Source organism: Choristoneura fumiferana, chromosome 22 (genome assembly GCF_025370935.1).
Source record: "Choristoneura fumiferana chromosome 22, NRCan_CFum_1, whole genome shotgun sequence".
Lineage (NCBI taxonomy): Eukaryota > Metazoa > Arthropoda > Insecta > Lepidoptera > Tortricidae > Choristoneura > Choristoneura fumiferana.
Window position 1 is genome coordinate 13,533,046 of NC_133493.1, and position 19,414 is coordinate 13,552,459.

Sequence of the window (19,414 nt, forward strand, 5' to 3'; positions counted from 1 at the left end):
CGATTTATTTCTTGGTCATGTGTATTTAGTTTGATATCACATAAAAAAACAATCAAATCCATATTAAAAGGAAAACTAAAAAAAATAGGTACCTAATAGGTAAAATAGTACCTAAACTTGCGGCATTTAAAAAACTAATAAAACATAACATCACAGTTAAAACCTTGGTTAACTATTAGTCAAAAACTACCATTGCCTATTGAATAATTTATTGAATCAGGTCTTACTTTCCGGAGATCCATATCAATGAACTAAAATAATTTTCATGCTCACCCGCGACCTTATGATGTTAAGCTTATGCAAAATAAGTGTGTTGATGCAGTTCCTCCACCTCCACACTGTAAGAACACACTCAAATCACACAAACCCATCTATCACCATCACACTACACTGACGCGTTTCGAACTCAACCAGAGCTCCACCAACAACTAACAACTGGTAGCATGGTGTATGTGTTACTCTGAAGATGAGCTGAACACGCATATTTTGCATAAACTAACTATTATAAGGTCGCGGGTGAGCAAGGAAATTATTTTAGTTCGTTGCCTATTGCACCAATTCACTTCCCATTTTTACCATCATCTTTATCCTTGAACCCTTTATCATCTTTCCCATTTTGAGGCGCGATCATCAGCAAGTTATTACCATTTTTATCCGCAGTCAGATTCCTGAACGGGACATTCTGGCGCCAGCGAGGAGTAAAATAATAATGGTTCCTCAAAACTCTTAAATGTTCTTTCCCGAAAATGAACTCAGTTTTGGGCAAAAATTCCTTTGTCTCTTCTCCTCGTTTTCTTCGTTCCCGTATTTGGTTAATTCTGATTCTAGAAACATCTTTGGACGGGTTTCGTCTTCGAAGTAGGGTCTTTTGAGTCGCAGCCGACGGGATTGAGGACTAATGGGGGACTCGCATTTTATGGCGAGGGCTGTGTTTTCCTTATTGGTGAGACCGTGGTTCTTCTGCCACTCGAGGACTTCGCATAGCAGGCCGATATACCTGGGAGAAAGGAGGAAAATAATGAGCATTTTAAAATAGGGATCGGTCTATTTCTACATCAGATAACAATAGGGACTTAGTTGTTGATGCGGAAAGCCATATCATAACACTCATAAACAACACTGCATTGTGCCTTTTAAAGTTTTTTGTGACAAAATATTTATTTTTTACCAAACTGCCCGATGCGTGTAGGTTTGCAGCTAATATTTTTCTTCACCGTAAAGGTCATGGTAAATTTCAAATGTTATTTCTCACACAAATCCGAACACAGAAGTGCAAGCCCGGGCTCGCATCCACAACCTTCTACTGGAGAGGCATTATATCCAACCACTATTAATATTAAAGCCACCACGCCTTAATTATTGCAGAAGTTTATCAATTAGAATTGACACAGAATAGCATACGGAAAATACCTGATCGCCATGCGGAGTATCTCGTTTTTCGACAGTTTCTTGTCCGGCGGATGCGTCGGCACCAGTCTTCTGAGTTCAGCGAATGCCCCGCTCACGTTCTGCTGCCGCCACCTCTCGCGACAGTTGGTGAACAGCTTCCGAGGGGGCCTGAGGAGGCAGGAGTTGAGCGGGGGCAGGTCGTCGTGGAGGTTCTGTGAGAACGAGTTGAACTAAAAATCTAGAACCAATTTTACTCTGCTTTAAGTAGTAAGATCGTCTGTTGACACTCAACCAGTGTCGATGTATGGATTCGAGACGTAGTGCTTTATAAACAGGCTCAGAGCTCCTCAGCGAACTATGAGAGGGCTATGCTCGGTGTTTTTCTACGGGATCGAATCAGAAATGAGTAGATACGTAGAATGACAAAGGTCACTGACATAGCCAAGCGGATTAGCTCGTTGAAGTGGCAATGGGCAGGCTATTTATAGCTCGGAGAACAGACGGCCGTTGGTGCCGAAAAGTTATTGAAATGAGACTGTGGATTAACAAGGACAACGTAGGATGCCCACCAACGAGATGGACGGATGACCTGGTTAAAGCCGCGGGTTCACGGTGGATGCAGGCCGCTTCCAACCGAAGCAACTGGAGGTCCATGGAGGACTATCTGCCCAACAGCGGACGTCCTACGGCTGATATGATGATGATGTTGACTCAACTAGTACCGACGTATACGTTCCTTATGTCGAGCCGCTGACGAAGTTTTCCGATTTATAATGACCGACATGGGCGAGTCGGCGACTTTGTTATATTGCGCTTTACAACACTGAGAGCTAGAGATTCGTCCTGTTTTGAAACGGGGGGGTTACTACAAAATTCGAGAATCGAAGTTTGTATCGTAACGTCTTTTTACTCTCATACTAGCGTTTACCCGCGGCTTCGCATGCGTAAATCATAAGATACAGCAGATGAATTGAAATTATAGGATTTTGTAAAATTCTCGTGGGAATTCCCTAAAATTACATTGTGGTTTTCATTGACGTTAAATTAAAACACCCATGCCAAATTACATGACTCTAAACACAGCAGTTATTATTTCGAGACTTTATCCCTATCCCGTGGGAATATCGGGATAAAAAGTACCCAGGTTATAAACTAACTTTTCGCCAAATTTCATCGAAATCCGTGCAGCCGTTTCAGCGTGAAGAAGTTACAAACATACTCACTCACAAACTCACTCACTCACAAACTTTCACATTTATAATTATAGTAGGATTAAATAATATTAGCATCAGCGGGAGGGCAGATACGAAGTTCAGGTTTTGCAGGTGGTAGGACCTTGTGCAAGGTCCGACCGGATTGCTACCACCATCTCGCTCGCTAATCCTGCCGTGAAGCAGCAGTGCAGCTGTTATATTTCCGCGTGGAGAGTAAGACAGCCGGTGAAATTACTGGCACTTGAGGTATCCCATCATAGGCCTCTAGGTTGGCAACGCATCTGCAATCTCCCTGGTGTTGCAGGTGTCTATGTGCGGTGGTGATCTTTTACCATCAGGAGACCCACTTGCTCGTTTGCCATCCAGTCGAATAAAAAAATAAAAAGTTCAAATTTTGCGCACTTCGAGATGGGTGCGCCGCAGCATCTTGTCTGATTGTACCTGCATGGTGATGCTGGACTGTCTGTCGTCGTCACTGTCCGGGAGACACAGGTCGTCGCTCAGCATCTCACTGTCCGGTTCTTCCTCAGAACATGACTCTTGGTCCGACCCCATGGTGTACTGGTTCCCTGAAACACCAATGCTAGAGTACATCGAGAAACTTGAGAAGATGTATGTGTAGTGTGCACAAAATTGATATAGGACTGAAGTCATTTTTCGACTCACAACAACATCATACAACAGGGCATCTTCTTAAGTTTACCATTCATGCACGTTTGCGAATTGAGTATAGGTAGAGTCATTCACGATGACGCGTGCCGTGGCTCTTATTACAATGTCATTAATGTCTCATTTTGACAAAATCACGCGTCTTCGGGGATGGCACTAGGTATATTTTATTAATATTTGTGGGGGGGGGGGCTCCAATAGAGAGATCTCTGTCCAGGCAGGTGTTATGCCTGGGGACCGAAGTCCGAAGGAAGAGCGTCGGAACTTGTATATATGCGTCTGCGTTGAGAAACTTCGATAGCGCGATGTAGAACATGGTCGGAGTTTCTATCGTTGTTCACTAGATGGCGCTAGGAGTCGCTACACTATTAAGACATCTTCACACAATGGACAATTTATATAATTTATACACGTGCTTTTTATAAACATCTGAAATCGTGGTCATTTTGATTAAAGAACGATTCGGTAGGTACTTTTGCAAAAATTCGACGTGAAAATTTTACCAGCAATTATAGAGTTATCTCCATAGCATTTACGTCCTTTTGTTGAGAAGCGCAGTTTTTCGGCAATGGATCGGAAACGGTATATTTCCGCCAATTATTTCCGTTTTTTTTTTTTTTTAAGTGCTTTTAAAGATCTGTCGAAAAATGTGCCACACGTTGATTTTTGGTATTTTTAACCCCCGGCGCAAAAAGAGGTGTTATATGTTTGACCGCTATGCGTGTCTGTGTGTATGTCTGTCTGTCTGTGACACCGTAGCTCTTAAACGGGTGAACCGATTTGAATGCGATTTTTTTTGAAAGCAGGGTTTCTAGCAATTGTTAGACATGTTTATCAAAATCGGTTTAGCCGTTTGAGAGATATCGAACTTTGAAGTGACAATGTCGGGGATTTTCCAACTTTTTATCGGTTATTTTTCAGTTTCTACTACATGTATGTGACCATCTAAAAATATTATTTCCAATCCAGTAGGTGTAAGTTCTCTTCATGGACAGTCATCAAGTGTTTAATTATAACACTTCCGCTGATAGGTGCTTCCTGTAGATAGCGTTCTTTATTTAGTCGCATTTAGCTGTCTACTATTTAAAATATTATATTATACTAGCTATTGCCCGCGACTCCGTCCGCGTGGATTCGTTTTTCGATGATGAAACATGTCTAAGAATCATCGCTAGAAAACCTGCTTTAAAATAAAAAAAACCGCAATGAAATCGGTTCACCCGTTTAAGAGCTACGGTGCCACAGCAGACAGACAAACACAGACACATAGCGGTCAAACTTATAACACTCCTCTTTTTGCGTCGGGGGTTAAAAAAAGACTGTTGGGGTGTCTCAGGTTTTCAGTTATTGTAGACATAGATTACAATTTTTTTATCTTTACCGTTTATTCCCGTTTTATCCGTCACGGTGGGCATAAAAACAAATATTTTTTCACCACAAATAAAAACACTAAAATTCACTTGTACTTTTTTATCAAAAGCTGTCAACACTGCAGCGAATGGAACTCAACTGGCTAGTTAATTGAATTTAGAAGGGGTTGCAACAACGGACTGTGATTGGCTGAAGGCGGGGCTCTGTGCAGCCAATCAGAGGCCGTAGAGGGAGGAGGAACAGGGATTACGTTCTCACTGAATGTGTTTGTTTTGACATAACTTTCAGCTTTGGGAAACGTTGGAGCATCAGTTGTAGCGGTTTTGAAGATAGGTTTGAGTATAAATCGTCTACTAAGACAAATTAATTCATAAATAACCATCTTGTTCCCCATACATAGCCCATGTTACATAACCAGCCCTGAATTGGTCTCTTTTACTGTCAATTTTGATTCCAAAAAATTAGATAGCTACCATCAGCCAAATAAGTGGTCTATCAATTTTTAAACAAGTTCCTATCAAATGAATATGTCGCTAAAGTCGAACTTTCAAGTTGACAGACACGTCTATTAGCATTATTGTTTTATGACATGCAAACGATTATCAACTTAGGGTGGTAGACCACATTATCTGGCTGATGATACGACACTAGACGAAGCTAGGAGGAGTGTTAGGTAGGTACAATTGCGACCACAACTTTGTGACCAGGACCTAATTTATGTAGGAAATAATTTGGGCCCTACCAGCGCTGGTTGTGTAAGATGGTTATGTACGAGGAACAGAGGAATCACATTAGACATTGACATCAAAGTATTAGATAAATGGTATTAACCAACTCAATACCTACATAGAAAATAAAATCACGTCGTTCATTCATTTCAATGTGGTTTTATTAACTAATAAAACAATCATCTGACATAATTGACTGCTACTTAAATTGTTTCATGTGGAAGCGAATTAACATATTTTCTATACCAAATTTAACACATCCCCATGCCTGTCGTAGCTTTGCAGCTATTTGCAACATGTACGTTTGGGCACCTAAATCGGGTTTGACAGGTTTTAATCACAACGGAATTCAAAACGTATCGAGGTATCGAGGACACTAAATTACAATTCACTTCTTCCTTTATCACTCCTCCATTTTCTGAAAGCCTTTACAGCTTTAAAGACGTCCTCGGCGAAGTTGCCAGGTTGTTCCAGTGCTATGAAGTGGCCTCCGTCCAATTCTGTGACGTCCAGTAGGTTGACGAATTTTGTGCGCAGCAACGTGGGGGGGTAATAGAAGTCGTTGGATGCTTGGAGAGCCCATGTGGGTACGGGGGTCTGGTACCTGGGGATAAAAGGTCTACATGAAGTGTTTTATAAAAAATCAAACCAGTGCGAGTTAAGCGCGCGTGGACAGGGTTACAAACTTTCCTAGACAGTGCCCTTAGTGTAAGTTTTCGGTTACAAAATACGTCTCGATCGCGTTCGCGTTAAAATGACAATTTGTATGGAAACACGAACATCGCAAACGTTCCGCTAGAGGGCGCTGTTCGTGTTTCCATATAAATTGAGATTTTAGCGCAAACGCGATCGAGACGTATTTCGTAACCGTAAAAATACACTAAGGGTACAGAACAGAAATTTATTGAATCAGGCGTTATTTTGCGGAGGTCCATATCAATGAACTAAAAGAATTTCCTTGCTCACCCGCGACCTTACGATAGCTAAGCTTATGCAAAATATGACTGCATGAACACGCATATTTTGCATAAGCTTAGCTTTCGTAAGGTCGCGGGTGAGCAAGGAAATTCTTTTAGTTCAGAACAGAAATTGCTTTACTGAAAATACCTAGACCAAGCAAAAGCAGACAATATACTCTTTATTGAACACTTTAATATAGTAAGCGGACAGATAACGGAATACATAGAAAAAAAACCATGGTAAGCAATAGGTGGCCTTATGGCTTCTGAGCGATCTCTTCGAGACAATCTATGGTATTTTCTTAGTTTGTTCTTGTTTTTGTTCCTGTGTCCACCACCTATTTTGACATAATCATAATTATCACGTACCCAAATGGTTGTCTGGAATCTAGAAGAGATCGCTTTTAAGCGATAAGATCGCCTTTTGTCTATCCTGAATTTATGTGTCTACTTATATACACTTTTTGTACTGATTTTGTGGTGTGCAATAAAGAATATTTGTATCGTGTTGTATTGTATTTTTAGGGTTCCGGAGCCAAAATGGCAAAAACGGAACCCTTATAGTTTCGGCATGTCTGTTTGTCTATCTGTCTGTCTGTCCGCTCGCGGCTTTGCTCAGGGACTATCATTGCTAGAAAGATTTAATTATGCACGGATATATATGTAAATTATGCCAACAAAATGGTACAAAAAAAAAAAAAAAAAAAAAATATTAGGGTACCTCCCATAGACGTTAAGTGGAGGTGATTTTTTTTTCTCATCCAACCCTATAGTGTGGGGTACCGTTGGATAGGTCTAAACTTTTACAACCATTAGGGGTTTGCTAAGACGGTTTTTCGATTCAGTGATTTGTTTGCGAAATATTCAACTTTGAAGTGCAAATTGTCATTAAAATCGAGCGTCCCCCCTACCAAAATCTAAACCGGTGGGTGGAAAAATTTGAAAAAATTCAGGATGGTAGTAAGTATATCAAACTTTCAAGGAAAACTATAACGGCTAAGTTTGCTTGAGAACTATTAGTAGTTTAAGAGTAAATAGCAGCCTAAGGCATAAAATATACCTAAACTCGGAAGATTCCGTATATATTCCGTATATTCCGGATACGAATTCCTTAGAAAAATATTACTTATTTTTTTTGTAATGGCTACGGAACCCTAGTTCGGGCGTGTCTGACACGCTCTTAGCCAGTTTTTTTTCTTTTCTTATTTCCCCGAAGAAGTGGGTTCCATGTTCGCGTTCGGGCTGTCTTTGAGTCACCAACTTAGTCATGTGGAAAAAAAAATCAACTCAATTGGTTCAGTAGTTTTGAAGCAAATTGGCTGTGACAAACGGACGGACAGACAGCTCAGACACGGAAGGAATCCTTTTAGGGTTCCTTTTGCCTTACGATATATAAAACCCCCAATAAATAAACATAAGTAATTGGTTATTTGATTAAGATACATAGTTGAATAATGAAATTGTATGGGAATGTGTTGTTATCCTATGGTACCCCAGTGGTACAAAGGGCCTTCGTGAGACGTCGCCATCCACTCCTGTCCTGCGCCTGTTGCTCCGCGTCCCCCCAACTCAGCCCGGCCACCCGCAGCTCGGCGTCCACGGTGCGCTGCCACGTGTGCGCCGGCACATTTGCCGGTGCATTTGCGGGTTGTATGGGAATAGTTAAAATGATTCTTGTGCATTCCACATCCACCGCGATCCCGCGATCTTAACAAGGTCGTCGGCCGGTCTGAGTGGAGAGCCTTGGGGGAGGCCTATGTCCAGACGTCTTTCGGCTCACATGATCATGATGAGTCAAATTCCGTTACACGCGATGCGGGCAGTTAGCGCTGCTCACACTATTTTTAAATAGGTGTCCACCCACTCCGCACAAACCGCGCCAGCAAGCTTAGGCCCTAAACTTCGTCTCCCGAAGATAATTAAACTTACTCATCCACATCCAAGGCACTATGTGCTTTGCTGGAACTTTCAGCATATAACCTCATAGCCGTCGTCATAGCTCCACTGGTCCAGTAGATCATCAGGTTGTCCAGAAGCTGGTCTTTCGAGTAGAACTCCAAAAGACCACCGTCTTCTCGGTCGCGGAATGCTAATCGGGATCCCGTGGAGAACTTCTCCAGGATGTACGCCAGAAGACCGAGAGGGGAGTCAGTGAGGCCTACGCCTGTAAGAGAATTTTCATTTTGTTGCATATTTCTAAAAAGCCGTGGTGGCCTAATGGTTTGAATTATGGACTCTCAAGTACTTATTATGTACTTGTTTACAATATATTAGAAGTACGAGGCCTTTGTCTATTTGTCGATAGTATTTTGTTTTTTTTCCTTTGAACAATACAGAGTTCACGTACATAGATACATTTATGTATACATACTTTATATGTCAACACTACATAGATGTATTCCTTACTGGACAGATCCATTGTAAAGGTTGCCTGGAAGAGATCGCTTTTAAGCGATAAGGCCGCCCATTGCTTACCTTGTTATTTTTTCTCTGTGTATCTGTTTTTTGTATCGCTTACTATTTCTGGTGTACTATAAAGAGTCTTTGTATTGTATTGTATTGTATATACCTGTGTTTTCTGTACTGCTTACTATGTGTTGGTGTGCAATAAAGAGTTATTCTCCAAGACTCTCCACTCAGATCGGTCTTGTGCTTTCCGCATCCACCGCGATCCCGCGATCTTAACCAGGTCGTCGCTCCATCTTCTTGGAGGCCTACCGACAGCTCGTCTCCCGGTATTGTACATTACTTTCGTTCAATTCATCCGTGCTAGCTCTTATGAATCGACCTATGTAGACGTTATAAAGCAAGATATATGAAGTTCATTATGCTTTACCAACGGTATCAGGCTTGGTAGCCTGGATGTGGAAATATCCTGTCTCCAGCATCAAGTTCTGGAAATACTGCGACAGAGGGTACAGCCTGTGGGCCAGGTGAGGTGCCACTACGAGAGACGGGAAGACGGCCCCGAGCAGGCTCAAGATGTTGGAACGCATGTTCTAAAACAAATAATTGTAATCTTTGCAACCAAAATGTTCTATTTGATCACACGGTGCAGTTAGCAAGACGTTCATGTTAAGGCAACATAAATGTATTAGTATGCTCAATCTCAATTTGGTCCGTCCAGTAGATTCGGAACAAATCGGCTGTGACAGATGGTAAGACAGACATCGCAGTAATCCTTTATTTTTTTATATTAAGGGTTCCGTTTTTTTGGCCGTATGCGATACATATTCGATGTCGGTCTGTCCAATTTTTTACGCTCAAACCGCGTAATCTATTTAGATGAAAGGTATGAAAATAGTTTGAGACCTTGGGAAAAATAAAGGATAGTTTTAATCCCGGAAAATTATATTGTTCCCGCGGGATGGGTTGTGGGGCCGTACATGTGTGGTTAGATTAACCCAACAATCTGCCGAGCTGAAAAAAATTGAAGATACCTTCTATATTGATGATATTGTTAATGAAAACCCTTACCCTAGCAAGTGCCATGTTACAATGGAAGCCCAGCACTTCATCGGGGAAGAGAGTGACCATGTTGGAGCCGATCAGAGCCCCCCAGTCGCCCCCTTGCAAGTAGAACTGCTTGTGTCTCAGACGGTGCATCAGGTTCCTCATCACAACCGCCACCTGAGAGGAACCCATACCTGGACGGACTGCTGCCTGCATTGTCAAAGAATACCAAAATAATATTACTGATTGAAAAGAAACAAAATTCAAATCTACTGTGAAGAAGATATTCACTATAATATCTAAGGCGTAATATAAAATTAATGATTTCAATGGACAGGGATGTTTGAAAAAAAAATCCGATCCACATTGGCGAACCCTTACTTCAAATAGCGAATCTACTGTGTTAAAAACGTACGAGCGGTTATAAGTTTGACGCCGATGTCTGTCAGTCTGTATTGTCGTAGTTTTCAAACAGATGAACCAATTTCAATGCGGATTTTCACATGAAAGCCAGTTTTCTTTCGGTAATTCTTAGTTACAGGGAGAGGAGGAGTTAGAGTGGAGGACATGGGGTAGTCCTTTGCCCAGCAGTGGGACACCTCTACAGGCTTCTAAATAATAATAATAATAATAACAATTCTTAGTTATGTCTCGTTTAAATCAGTTCAGTCGTTTTTGCGATATTTAACTTTAAGATTGGTTTTTGAAGTCTTATTGGTTTTTGAATTCCCAGCGCTGGTCTATTTTTCTGGTTTTTCTGTGCATCTATGTTTCAGTTTGTATTTTCGATATTTAACTTTGAAATTTCTCAATCCAAGTTGGTTAGGTTATGCAAGGGTCTTCTTTGTATGTAGCCAAATAAGTGGTCTATCAATTTTTAAACAAGATCCTATCAAATGAATATGTCGCTTAACACACACGTCCAAGTCTATTGACATTATTGTATTGTACCCGATAATCTTAGGTTTTCGATAGTGGACACACACACACGCACACGCTCACACACTCACATACACTCCTAGATTATTTTTAGTTTTTTTGATATATTATGTATTGTGTTAACATTAGATTACTTTGTTAAATGGTAGTTACAAACATCTGGGGGTCGGAGACCTGGTGACCCGACACACAGGTCGTTCCTAGTTCGGGCACCAGTCTCTGCCCCACGGGTCTGACTGTAATTGTAACTAAGTTCAATACTGATGTTGTAACCGGTGGTGGAGAAATAAATAAATATTATGATTATTGTTTTATGACACGCAAACGATTTTTTTTTATACGACTCGATGGCAAACGAGCAAGTGGGGTCTCCTGATGGTAAGAGATCACCACCGCCCATAAACATCTGCAACACCAGGGGTATTGCAGACGCGTTGCCAACCTAGAGGCCTAAGATGGGATACCTCACGTGCCAGTAATTTCACCGGCTGTCTTACTCTCCACGCCGAAACACAACAGTGCAAGCACTTCTGCTGATTATCAACTTTAGGGTGGTAGACCACATATTTGGCTGATGTTAAAACATAAACTACGATATAATTTTTATCAATTCCAATGGGTTTTTCTGAAAACTTACATCAGAAAACCCAAAGCCTGGTAAGCTAGGCACGATAACTTCGAACACAAAGTCCTGGCCTGGCGCCTGGTGAGTCAGGAGAGGAATGGCCTCGTAGAACTCAGCTACGGAACCTGGCCATCCGTGCATCATCAAGAGTGGCAGGACTTCTACTCCTGGTGAGACCTGGAATGAAATTTACTGTTTGGTATTGAGACAATCGGATAGCCCGGTGGTTAGAGAACCTGACTCCCCTGACTCCTGACTCGATCCCCAGTCGGGGCAGAGTTTGTATGAAAAATAGGAATATTTTGTTCTCGAGTCTTGGGTTTTTAATAATTTTAATGTGTTTATCCTTTGCCTACTACCCATAACACAAGCCTTGCTTACTTTGGGACTAGGTCAACTTTATTGAATGTCGAGTGGCCCATGATATTTATTTCCTCTTGTTCTGAGAGGAGGCCTGTGCCCAGCAGTGGGACGTATATAGGCTGGGATGATGATGATGATGATGATTATTTATATTATGTAAGTCCGTAGAGACAGGTTTTAAGCTGTCGATGAAGGAAGTGAGTTGGAAGTTATATTTGTGCATCTGGGTTGAGGAACTTTGAGAGTGCAATGTAAAGGGCGTTTTCCGAAAAAGTTGTTGAAATGATATCGAAAATACAAACTGAGACATGGATACACAGAAAAACCAGAAACCACCAGAACCAGATTCCCAGCGCTGGTCTCTTTTTCTGGTTTTTCTGTGCATCCATGTCTCAGTTTGTATTTTCGATATGGTTTCACGGGATACCCGTAAAAGTAACAAAAATTTGGAGTTGAAATAAAAAATACAAAAAGACCAAAAAAACCAATCATAATTGTAGAAATGACTTTTTTTGGATTTGGAAGAAATTTCCTTTCCTACTCAGAATCAGGAGCACTTTCGATCGTAATAGGAGTTCCATTACGTTACCATTTCCATACACGTTTCTATGGCGGTAGTATAATGGATAACACAAAATTATATGAAAAACCTAGGACACTTTTTTTCTCCTATAACAATCGAAAGTATTCCTAATTTTGAGTAGGAAAACGAAATTTCATCCAAATTTAAATAAATCAATCGCGTAAGTGTTTTTAATTGTTTACTAGGTGGCGCTAGAGTTGCTACAACAATTATGAAGCTATGAATTAGAAGGAATCTTAAGAAATGTAACACTAATGCTCAGCGAAGTTATTTTTTTAGTAACGGATTAATAGTTAACGAAGTTAACTACCTATTTAATTAACCGGTGTGGTAGGTATTAAAAACTCACCTTGGGCTGGACTCTGATGAAATGTATATCCAATCCCTGTATATTAGTCTTATACTGCGGGTACTTATTCAAGAACTGTTCTCTCGCTTTGAAATCGTACTGGTCGCGCCAGTAGCGCCGCCAATCGTCGAGTAGCGCGCTGTTGAAACCGTAGTTGAAGGCAACGCCATCTAGCGGCGGAGGGGGAGCGCGGAAGTTTTCTAAGCGTTGCTTTAAGTCTTTGACCATCTGGAAGACAGAATTTTATTTATTACTACTTGATAATCTCAACCGAATTAATTGTTAAATTGGATCTGAATTCATCAAGCTTTTCTTCTCTGCGAAAAATATGAAATTAATTTGTGTTCCATCAAATTATGATATGCTCCCACTGTTGGACTTAGGTCTCCCCCATAAACTCCAGTTGCGTCGGTTGGAAGCGGCCTGCATCCACCTAACCTGCGGCTTTAACCAGATCATCCGACCATCTCATTGGTGGACGTCCTAAGCAGAGCTTGCCGACCCGTAGTCTCCATTCTAGAACTTTTCAGTGCCATCGGCCTAATGTTCTCTGTGCTATATGACCTGTACATTACCACTTCTTGGCTATGACGATGACCCTCGTTCTTCTAAGTGTCTCCTCATTTCATGTAACTAAACGAAACAAATTGTAACATGGCTAAAAGGGGATCTTTTGACTGCCATAATTTTATAAGTCATAATGTACTGTTTGACATAATTATTGTAAGTCATAATTTTTTCCCCGCTGAAACCATACGTTTTTCATAATTTTTTAAACGGTCACCTGTAGAACTCTATAGGTTAGGTTAGGTTTGCTTTATAACGATTCTGAAAAATAAATGGTTTCAGAGAAAAAAAAGAGTTATGCCAAACATTGCATTATGACAAATGTTACACTATGACAAACAATTTTCGACCACTCGATATAGACCCGACTAAAAGATGTACAGTACACGGTGCGCGTACATATATATTTCTCGCAAAAAAAATATATAAAGGTACCTAACTTAAGAAAAGTTATTTTAAATAAGTACTTATTACTTATAGATAGGGGGATAAAAAAAGACAAATAGTCTAACCTGTTCGCTGAACTCTATCTTAAAAGGTCTGATGCTTTCATCGGTCTTCCCTTTCAGCCCCATTGGGCCCCACCACTGCCCATGGTCCAGCTTGGGCAGGTTTTCGAGGTTGGGAGGTCGGGACACCAGCCATAGTGATGCGGCAATGGCTGCCAGTACAGAGGCGATGGCTAACAGCACTTTGAACATTTTGCTGCTAGAAAAATACGATTTTTCTTTATTAGAAAACATATTTTTTTTGCTGAGCATGCTATCATTTTCATCTAACCTGTATATATGTAGGCATATCAAATTTTAATAAAACCCGAACACTGGAGTGGTTCTGGAGGTGGTTATTGCATTTGTTGAGGTACAAATGAGGTACATATTTACACAGCGTACATAATTTTCGGGTAGCGACCGTCCCTCTTCTAGGGACCAATCTGAAAACCAGCGCTGGGCATGCCTAGCATACGCTGAGATTGGGACCCATTGCTTACATTCTTAGTGTTTTTAGTTTTTAATAATTCGTTTTTTTTATATTAGTTTTTACTTTTTATTCTAAATTTTAGTGTGTTTTTTTGTGAGTTGTACTGAGCTAGGTTTTTTTTGGCAATAAAGATTATTTTACTTTACTTTACTTTTACTTTAAGTAAAAACTTGTAAAAAAAACTTTATTGGTCAAAAACAATCATTATCCATCATCCCAGCCTATATACTTTATTTATTTATTTGACGCTTATTTGACAGTTAGGTACTGAAAATTATTAATTAGCTTTAGAATAATTGAACAAAATGACATGTAATAACGATTATTACCAATAAATGAGTATATACATCCCACTGCTGGGTGTGCCCAGCCCTGAGAGCTGTGTGAGCTCCACTCAAAATGAGAGGGCAAAAATAATAGTGAGGTAATAATGAAAATAGGAACAGATGATCGCCTCATTGATGTTTCAGGTGACCAGAGGGCTGGCAGCTATTTTGGACAAAGGATTAGCTCCGCGAAGCAGAGCTCCGTCCTCCCTGTCACGTGATAGTTCATGCATAGGATATGTACTTCGATACTTTGTACTTCGATATTTATATCTTTCGATGTCACTTTTGCAGATAAATATATTTTCGATATGTTGGACGTAGGTTATCTAACCATTCGACAATATAAACTTTCGTTAGGTACTTTAACTTTCGATATTTCGATATACTTAGTCGATATTAAATTTTCGATATTTTGAACATCGACATTTTACCTGTAGGTATTTTAAATTTCGCTGTTTAAATATGTAACCATCTACATCCTCTATTTTGTTTTAAGGAATCTTTGATATTCGCTTGACACGTGTTTTCCTGTAGAATTCATCAGACTGTCTGTCAAGTTAGGTCAGCTTGACAGTTACTGATACATACTAGACCAAAACATACCACACTACATTCAAATCCTACAAATACATTTTAGTGTGAAGGAATGACAAGCACACACACACGCACGCACGCACACACACACACACACACACACACATACAAACTTTCCTATTCATAATATTAGTAGGATTAGGTAGTATTATGAAATCAAGATATTAGTTCCAGTGGCGCTAGTATTATTTCACGAAAAACTTTTTCACGAACGACTTTATCACGAAAACTTTATCACGAAAAACTTTATCACGAATAGACTTTACCACTAAAGACTTTTTCACGAAAACTTTACCACTAAAGACTTTATCACGAAAACTTAATCACGAACAGACTATATCACGAAAAGACTTTACCACGAACAGACTATATCACGAAAAAAACTTTACCACGAAAACTTAATCACGAACAGACTATATCACGAAAAGACTTTACCACGAATAGACTTTATCACGAAAAATGTTTGAAACTTCTTCACGCTGAAACGGCTGGAGGGATTTGGATGAAATTTGGCAAAAAGTTAGTTTATAATCTGGATTAAAACATAGAATACTTTTTATCCCGATATTCCCACGGGATAGGGATAAAATTTTGAAATAACAACCGCTAGTTTTAGATACATAAAATTTGGTATGTAGATAGTTGGACATCTGGAATAACACGTAGATAACTTTTTGACCCGATATTCCCACGGGATAACCAGGGATAAAATCTCGAAATAACAACCACTGGGCTTAGAGCCATGAAATTTGATATGTAGGTAGCTGGACCTCTGGAATAACACATAGGTTATTTTTCACTCCGATATTCCCACGGGATAGGGATAAAATTTTGAAATAACAACCGCTAGGCTTAGATACATGAAATTTGGTATGTAGATAGTTGGACGTCTGGAATAACACATAGATAACTTTTTGACCCGATTTTCCCACGGGATACCCAGGGATAAAATCCCAAAATAACAACCGCTGGGCGTAGAGCCCTGAAATTTAGTATGTAGGTAGCTGGACCTCTGGAATAAGTTACTTTTTATCCCGATATTCCCACGGGATAGGGATAAAATCTTCAATCATCAAACATACAAACACACACACTTTCACATTTATAATATTAGTAGAACCCACGACCCTCTGCTTGAGAGGCGATAGGTCAAACCACTAGGCTACCACGGCTTCATGGATTTATATGTGGCTGTTTATCTCACGCCTATATTCATTTTAGACGTGTATTATATTGTACGATATATGTATGTGTAGGTAGGTGTATTTTTGTTGCGTTTTAATATTCTGAAATAAGGTTGCCTTGAAGAGACCGCTCTTAAGCGATAAGACTGCCTATTACTTTTTTCTCTCATTGTACCTGTTTTCTGTATAGCTTTCTATTTCTGGTGTAAAATAAAGAGTAATTGTATTGTATAGGTAGGTGAGCTAAAATTAGTTTGAAATTAGTTTAAAAATTCAGTGAATTAGCGCATAATTAGTAGCCAGTACCAGCGACAATAGACTTTTAAATCAGCCCTAAAAAGCGCCTTCGTTATTTTGTTTGTGAAATTATAATGTGCGGATTAAAGTACCTACACGAGTAGAAAAAACGTATTAGAAGACTTACTCGTTAACTTGTAAAGCCTACCTACTTTGCTGATCTTTCCATCCGCCTGCAAAAACACGCATTTTTCTATTTTTTTTAAGTGAAAACAACGGTTTTTGAGACATCATTGCAGTTTTCCTATTGCCTTCTTCTTTTTTAGGGTTCCGTACCTAAAGGGTACCAACGGGACCCTATTACTGAGACTCCGCTGTCTGTCTGTCTGTCTGTCGGCGGCCGAGTCGCCTAGCAACGGCTAGCTATGTCGTTTGAATATTTACCTACTTTTAGGTTTGCGATTTTAATGATGTTTTATAAAAGTTTCGATAGTACAATTAGTGACTGTCTAATTTATTCGTTTTTGTGCCAAATTTATGAACAACAAACCTCAATGAAGCCAACTTTAATAAAGCGCTCGTCAAATCCGCACTGTCATCACTATAAACATATCTCACTATATACATTGTTTTTAACACTAGAAACATCGACTCGCACTTGACCAATTTTTGTTCTATATTTAGCTATGAATTGCTGTTTCGCAAATAAATTAATTTGAATTTAAAGATGAGCTCTGCTTGAGTTAGATGGATTTGTGTGATTTGTGTGTGTTCTTACAATGTGAAGTTGGAGGAACTGCATGAACACACATTTCTTGCATAAACGTAGCTATCATAAAGGTTGCAGGTGAGCAAAAGTAGGTAATTGTTTTAGTTCATCCGTTTTCTTTATGTAATACTCACATATAATATCTAAATACATAATCCATACTAAATAGTGTTATTGACAACTTACATTGCGATTATTGATTATAATTGCTTTTTTCTGTTACTAATGTATCTATTTCCTTTATTATCCGGGCTGCTATAAAAAAAAACCTAACATCGAAGGCTAAGGCGGGAGCTACGCTCCGCTTCGCTCCCGCCTTAGCCTTCTGAACCTAACCTATCCGAGTCGCTTCTGCTCCGAACCGTCTTGCTCGCTCGCTTCGCTCGCTCGTACAAATCAAGCAGCGCTTTCAGAAAGACCATCCCGTGGGATTGTCCGGATAAATACTAGCGTATGTGTTATTCTAGACATCCAGCTACCTTCATACCAAATTTCATGGCTCTAAGCCCAGCGGTTGTTATTTCGAAATTTTAACCCTATCCCGTGGGAATATCGGAATAAAAAGTATCCTATGTTTTAATCCAGATTATAAACTAACTTTTTGCCAAATTTCATTTAAATCCCTCCAGCCGTTTCAGCGTGAAGAAGTTTCAAACATTTTTCGTGATAAAGTCTATTCGTGATAAAGTCTATTCGTGATATAGTTTTCGTGATAAAGTTTTTTCGTGATAAAGTCTATTCGTGATATAGTCTATTCGTGATTTAGTTTTCGTGATAAAGTCGTTCGTGAAAAAGTTTTCGTGAAATAGTTTTCGTGATATGGTCTTTTCGTGATAAAGTTCATTCGTGATAAAGTTTTTTCGTGATAAAGTCGTTCGTGAAAAAGTTTTCGTGAAAAAGTTTTTCGTGATTAAGTACTGACACGAGTTCCAGACATTAGATACGGTACGAAGGAAAGATAAGATAGTAATACAATAACTAAAATTATTTTTAATTTTTATCTAATAGGTTATATCATGTTACCAGCTCCATTCCGAAAGACCCAGCGAAGCATGTATTAATTCGTTAGTATTCATTAAATTATGTGCTAACATAATTTAGCTGGCTGAGGAAAACTTTGGTATTATTTGTTACTGCAACACGTTTTCTGAACGAAACCAAAAAATAAAATAAAAAATTCCGTAAGTTATTTTTGCTGGCTGTTACTTGAATTGCCATCAAAACTACATAATGTGTACCAAATTTCAAGTCAATTCGATCAAAATCAACTTACAAATTTAAAACAAACAAACATATATAAGAGGTGAAGTTTAATAAAAGCTTGTAGTTCAAGTAGGTCGCATGTATCTGCCAAAGAATTCATAGCAAAATTCATAATGAACAGGACACCCTTGATTTAGTTTCCTCGATTGTACAAACATTTTTAACAGCACCTACACACACTAATCTGAAGGTTAATCAGGCAAAATCATCAAGAATAGACACAACATGATTCAAGACATACCACCAGTCCAAACCCAGGCGTACTGCCTATCAAATTGAATTAGGACACTTATCAAACACATTGAGCCCGTACTACAATCCAGCCATGAGGATATGCGACAGGTGGCACTCGGGGGTTTTTTCTATCCATTGCGTATGCTGTCAGATAATCACTGTGCGTTAAGCGTCCCGGCCGCGCAGTGAAGAGAACATTATCCGCCCCTCCGCTAGTCATGTGTATTCAAATCTTTACAGGGGAAAATAAAAATAAGCAACGGCTGTGTTGAACCAAAAAATAGTATATTTGGTCCTAATAACAAACAGGAAAAAAGGTACACTGTTTACATTATTCTTGTAATCTAAGATCATTTCAATAGTCCTAGGCCATTATAGTTTATTGCAATTACGTAGTATGAAAGTATATCACCACGATGTTTGATCGATCTCTTGTTAGTCGTCAGTACCACGACCGCGTAATGTCATTTTAGATACATTCTGTTAGAGATAATATACAGGTCGACGAAACTGAATCACGTGTACCAGTATGGAAACCTTGTGCTACTAATGTCATGTTGACGTCCCATACATTTGCCAAAGAAAATAGCATAGCTAAACCGATTACAATTAAA

At 39.5% G+C, this 19,414-nt stretch overlaps 2 protein-coding genes and 1 long non-coding RNA gene across 5 annotated transcripts in view; 1 reads left to right on the top strand and 2 right to left on the bottom strand.

Moving 5' to 3' along the window:
* The window catches only part of LOC141440537 (uncharacterized), a 304,669-nt gene that overhangs the window by 231,020 nt on the left and 54,235 nt on the right, over positions 1 to 19,414 (top strand). The window lies entirely within an intron of this gene.
* On the bottom strand, positions 355 to 5,418 carry HLH3B (Helix loop helix protein 3B). The gene is given in 5 exon segments (XM_074105091.1): positions 355 to 765; positions 768 to 997; positions 1,411 to 1,601; positions 3,045 to 3,172; positions 4,654 to 5,418. Coding segments are annotated over 5 exon segments (789 nt in total). The 5' UTR covers positions 4,688 to 5,418; the 3' UTR covers positions 355 to 559.
* LOC141440544 (juvenile hormone epoxide hydrolase-like) lies at positions 5,515 to 18,907 on the bottom strand. 3 transcript variants are annotated; one of them, XM_074105089.1, is made up of 8 exons: positions 18,808 to 18,907; positions 13,722 to 13,917; positions 12,643 to 12,870; positions 11,360 to 11,524; positions 9,808 to 9,993; positions 9,167 to 9,329; positions 8,260 to 8,494; positions 5,515 to 5,975 (listed from the first exon to the last, which is right to left on the bottom strand). In XM_074105089.1, the coding sequence occupies exons 2-8, from the start codon at positions 13,908 to 13,910 to the stop codon at positions 5,753 to 5,755; spliced, it is 1,389 nt and encodes a 462-aa protein (XP_073961190.1). In that variant the 5' UTR covers positions 13,911 to 13,917; positions 18,808 to 18,907; the 3' UTR covers positions 5,515 to 5,752. The 3 variants fall into 3 exon arrangements, with proteins under 3 accessions (XP_073961190.1, XP_073961189.1, XP_073961188.1); XM_074105088.1 differs by lacking the exon at positions 18,808 to 18,907 and adding an exon at positions 14,645 to 15,144 and having other exon boundaries at positions 13,722 to 13,914; XM_074105087.1 differs by lacking the exon at positions 18,808 to 18,907 and adding an exon at positions 14,645 to 15,144.

What these genes read in the sequence shown, in the direction of transcription:
- LOC141440544 (XM_074105087.1), bottom strand. An exon ending in TCATCAGAGTCCAGCCCAAG is followed by an intron (nt 11,525 to 12,642) that starts GTGAGTTTTTAA and finishes ATTTCATTCCAG; the next exon opens with GTCTCACCAGGAGTAGAAGT. An exon ending in CAGGCTTTGGGTTTTCTGAT is followed by an intron (nt 9,994 to 11,359) that starts GTAAGTTTTCAG and finishes TTGACAATGCAG; the next exon opens with GCAGCAGTCCGTCCAGGTAT.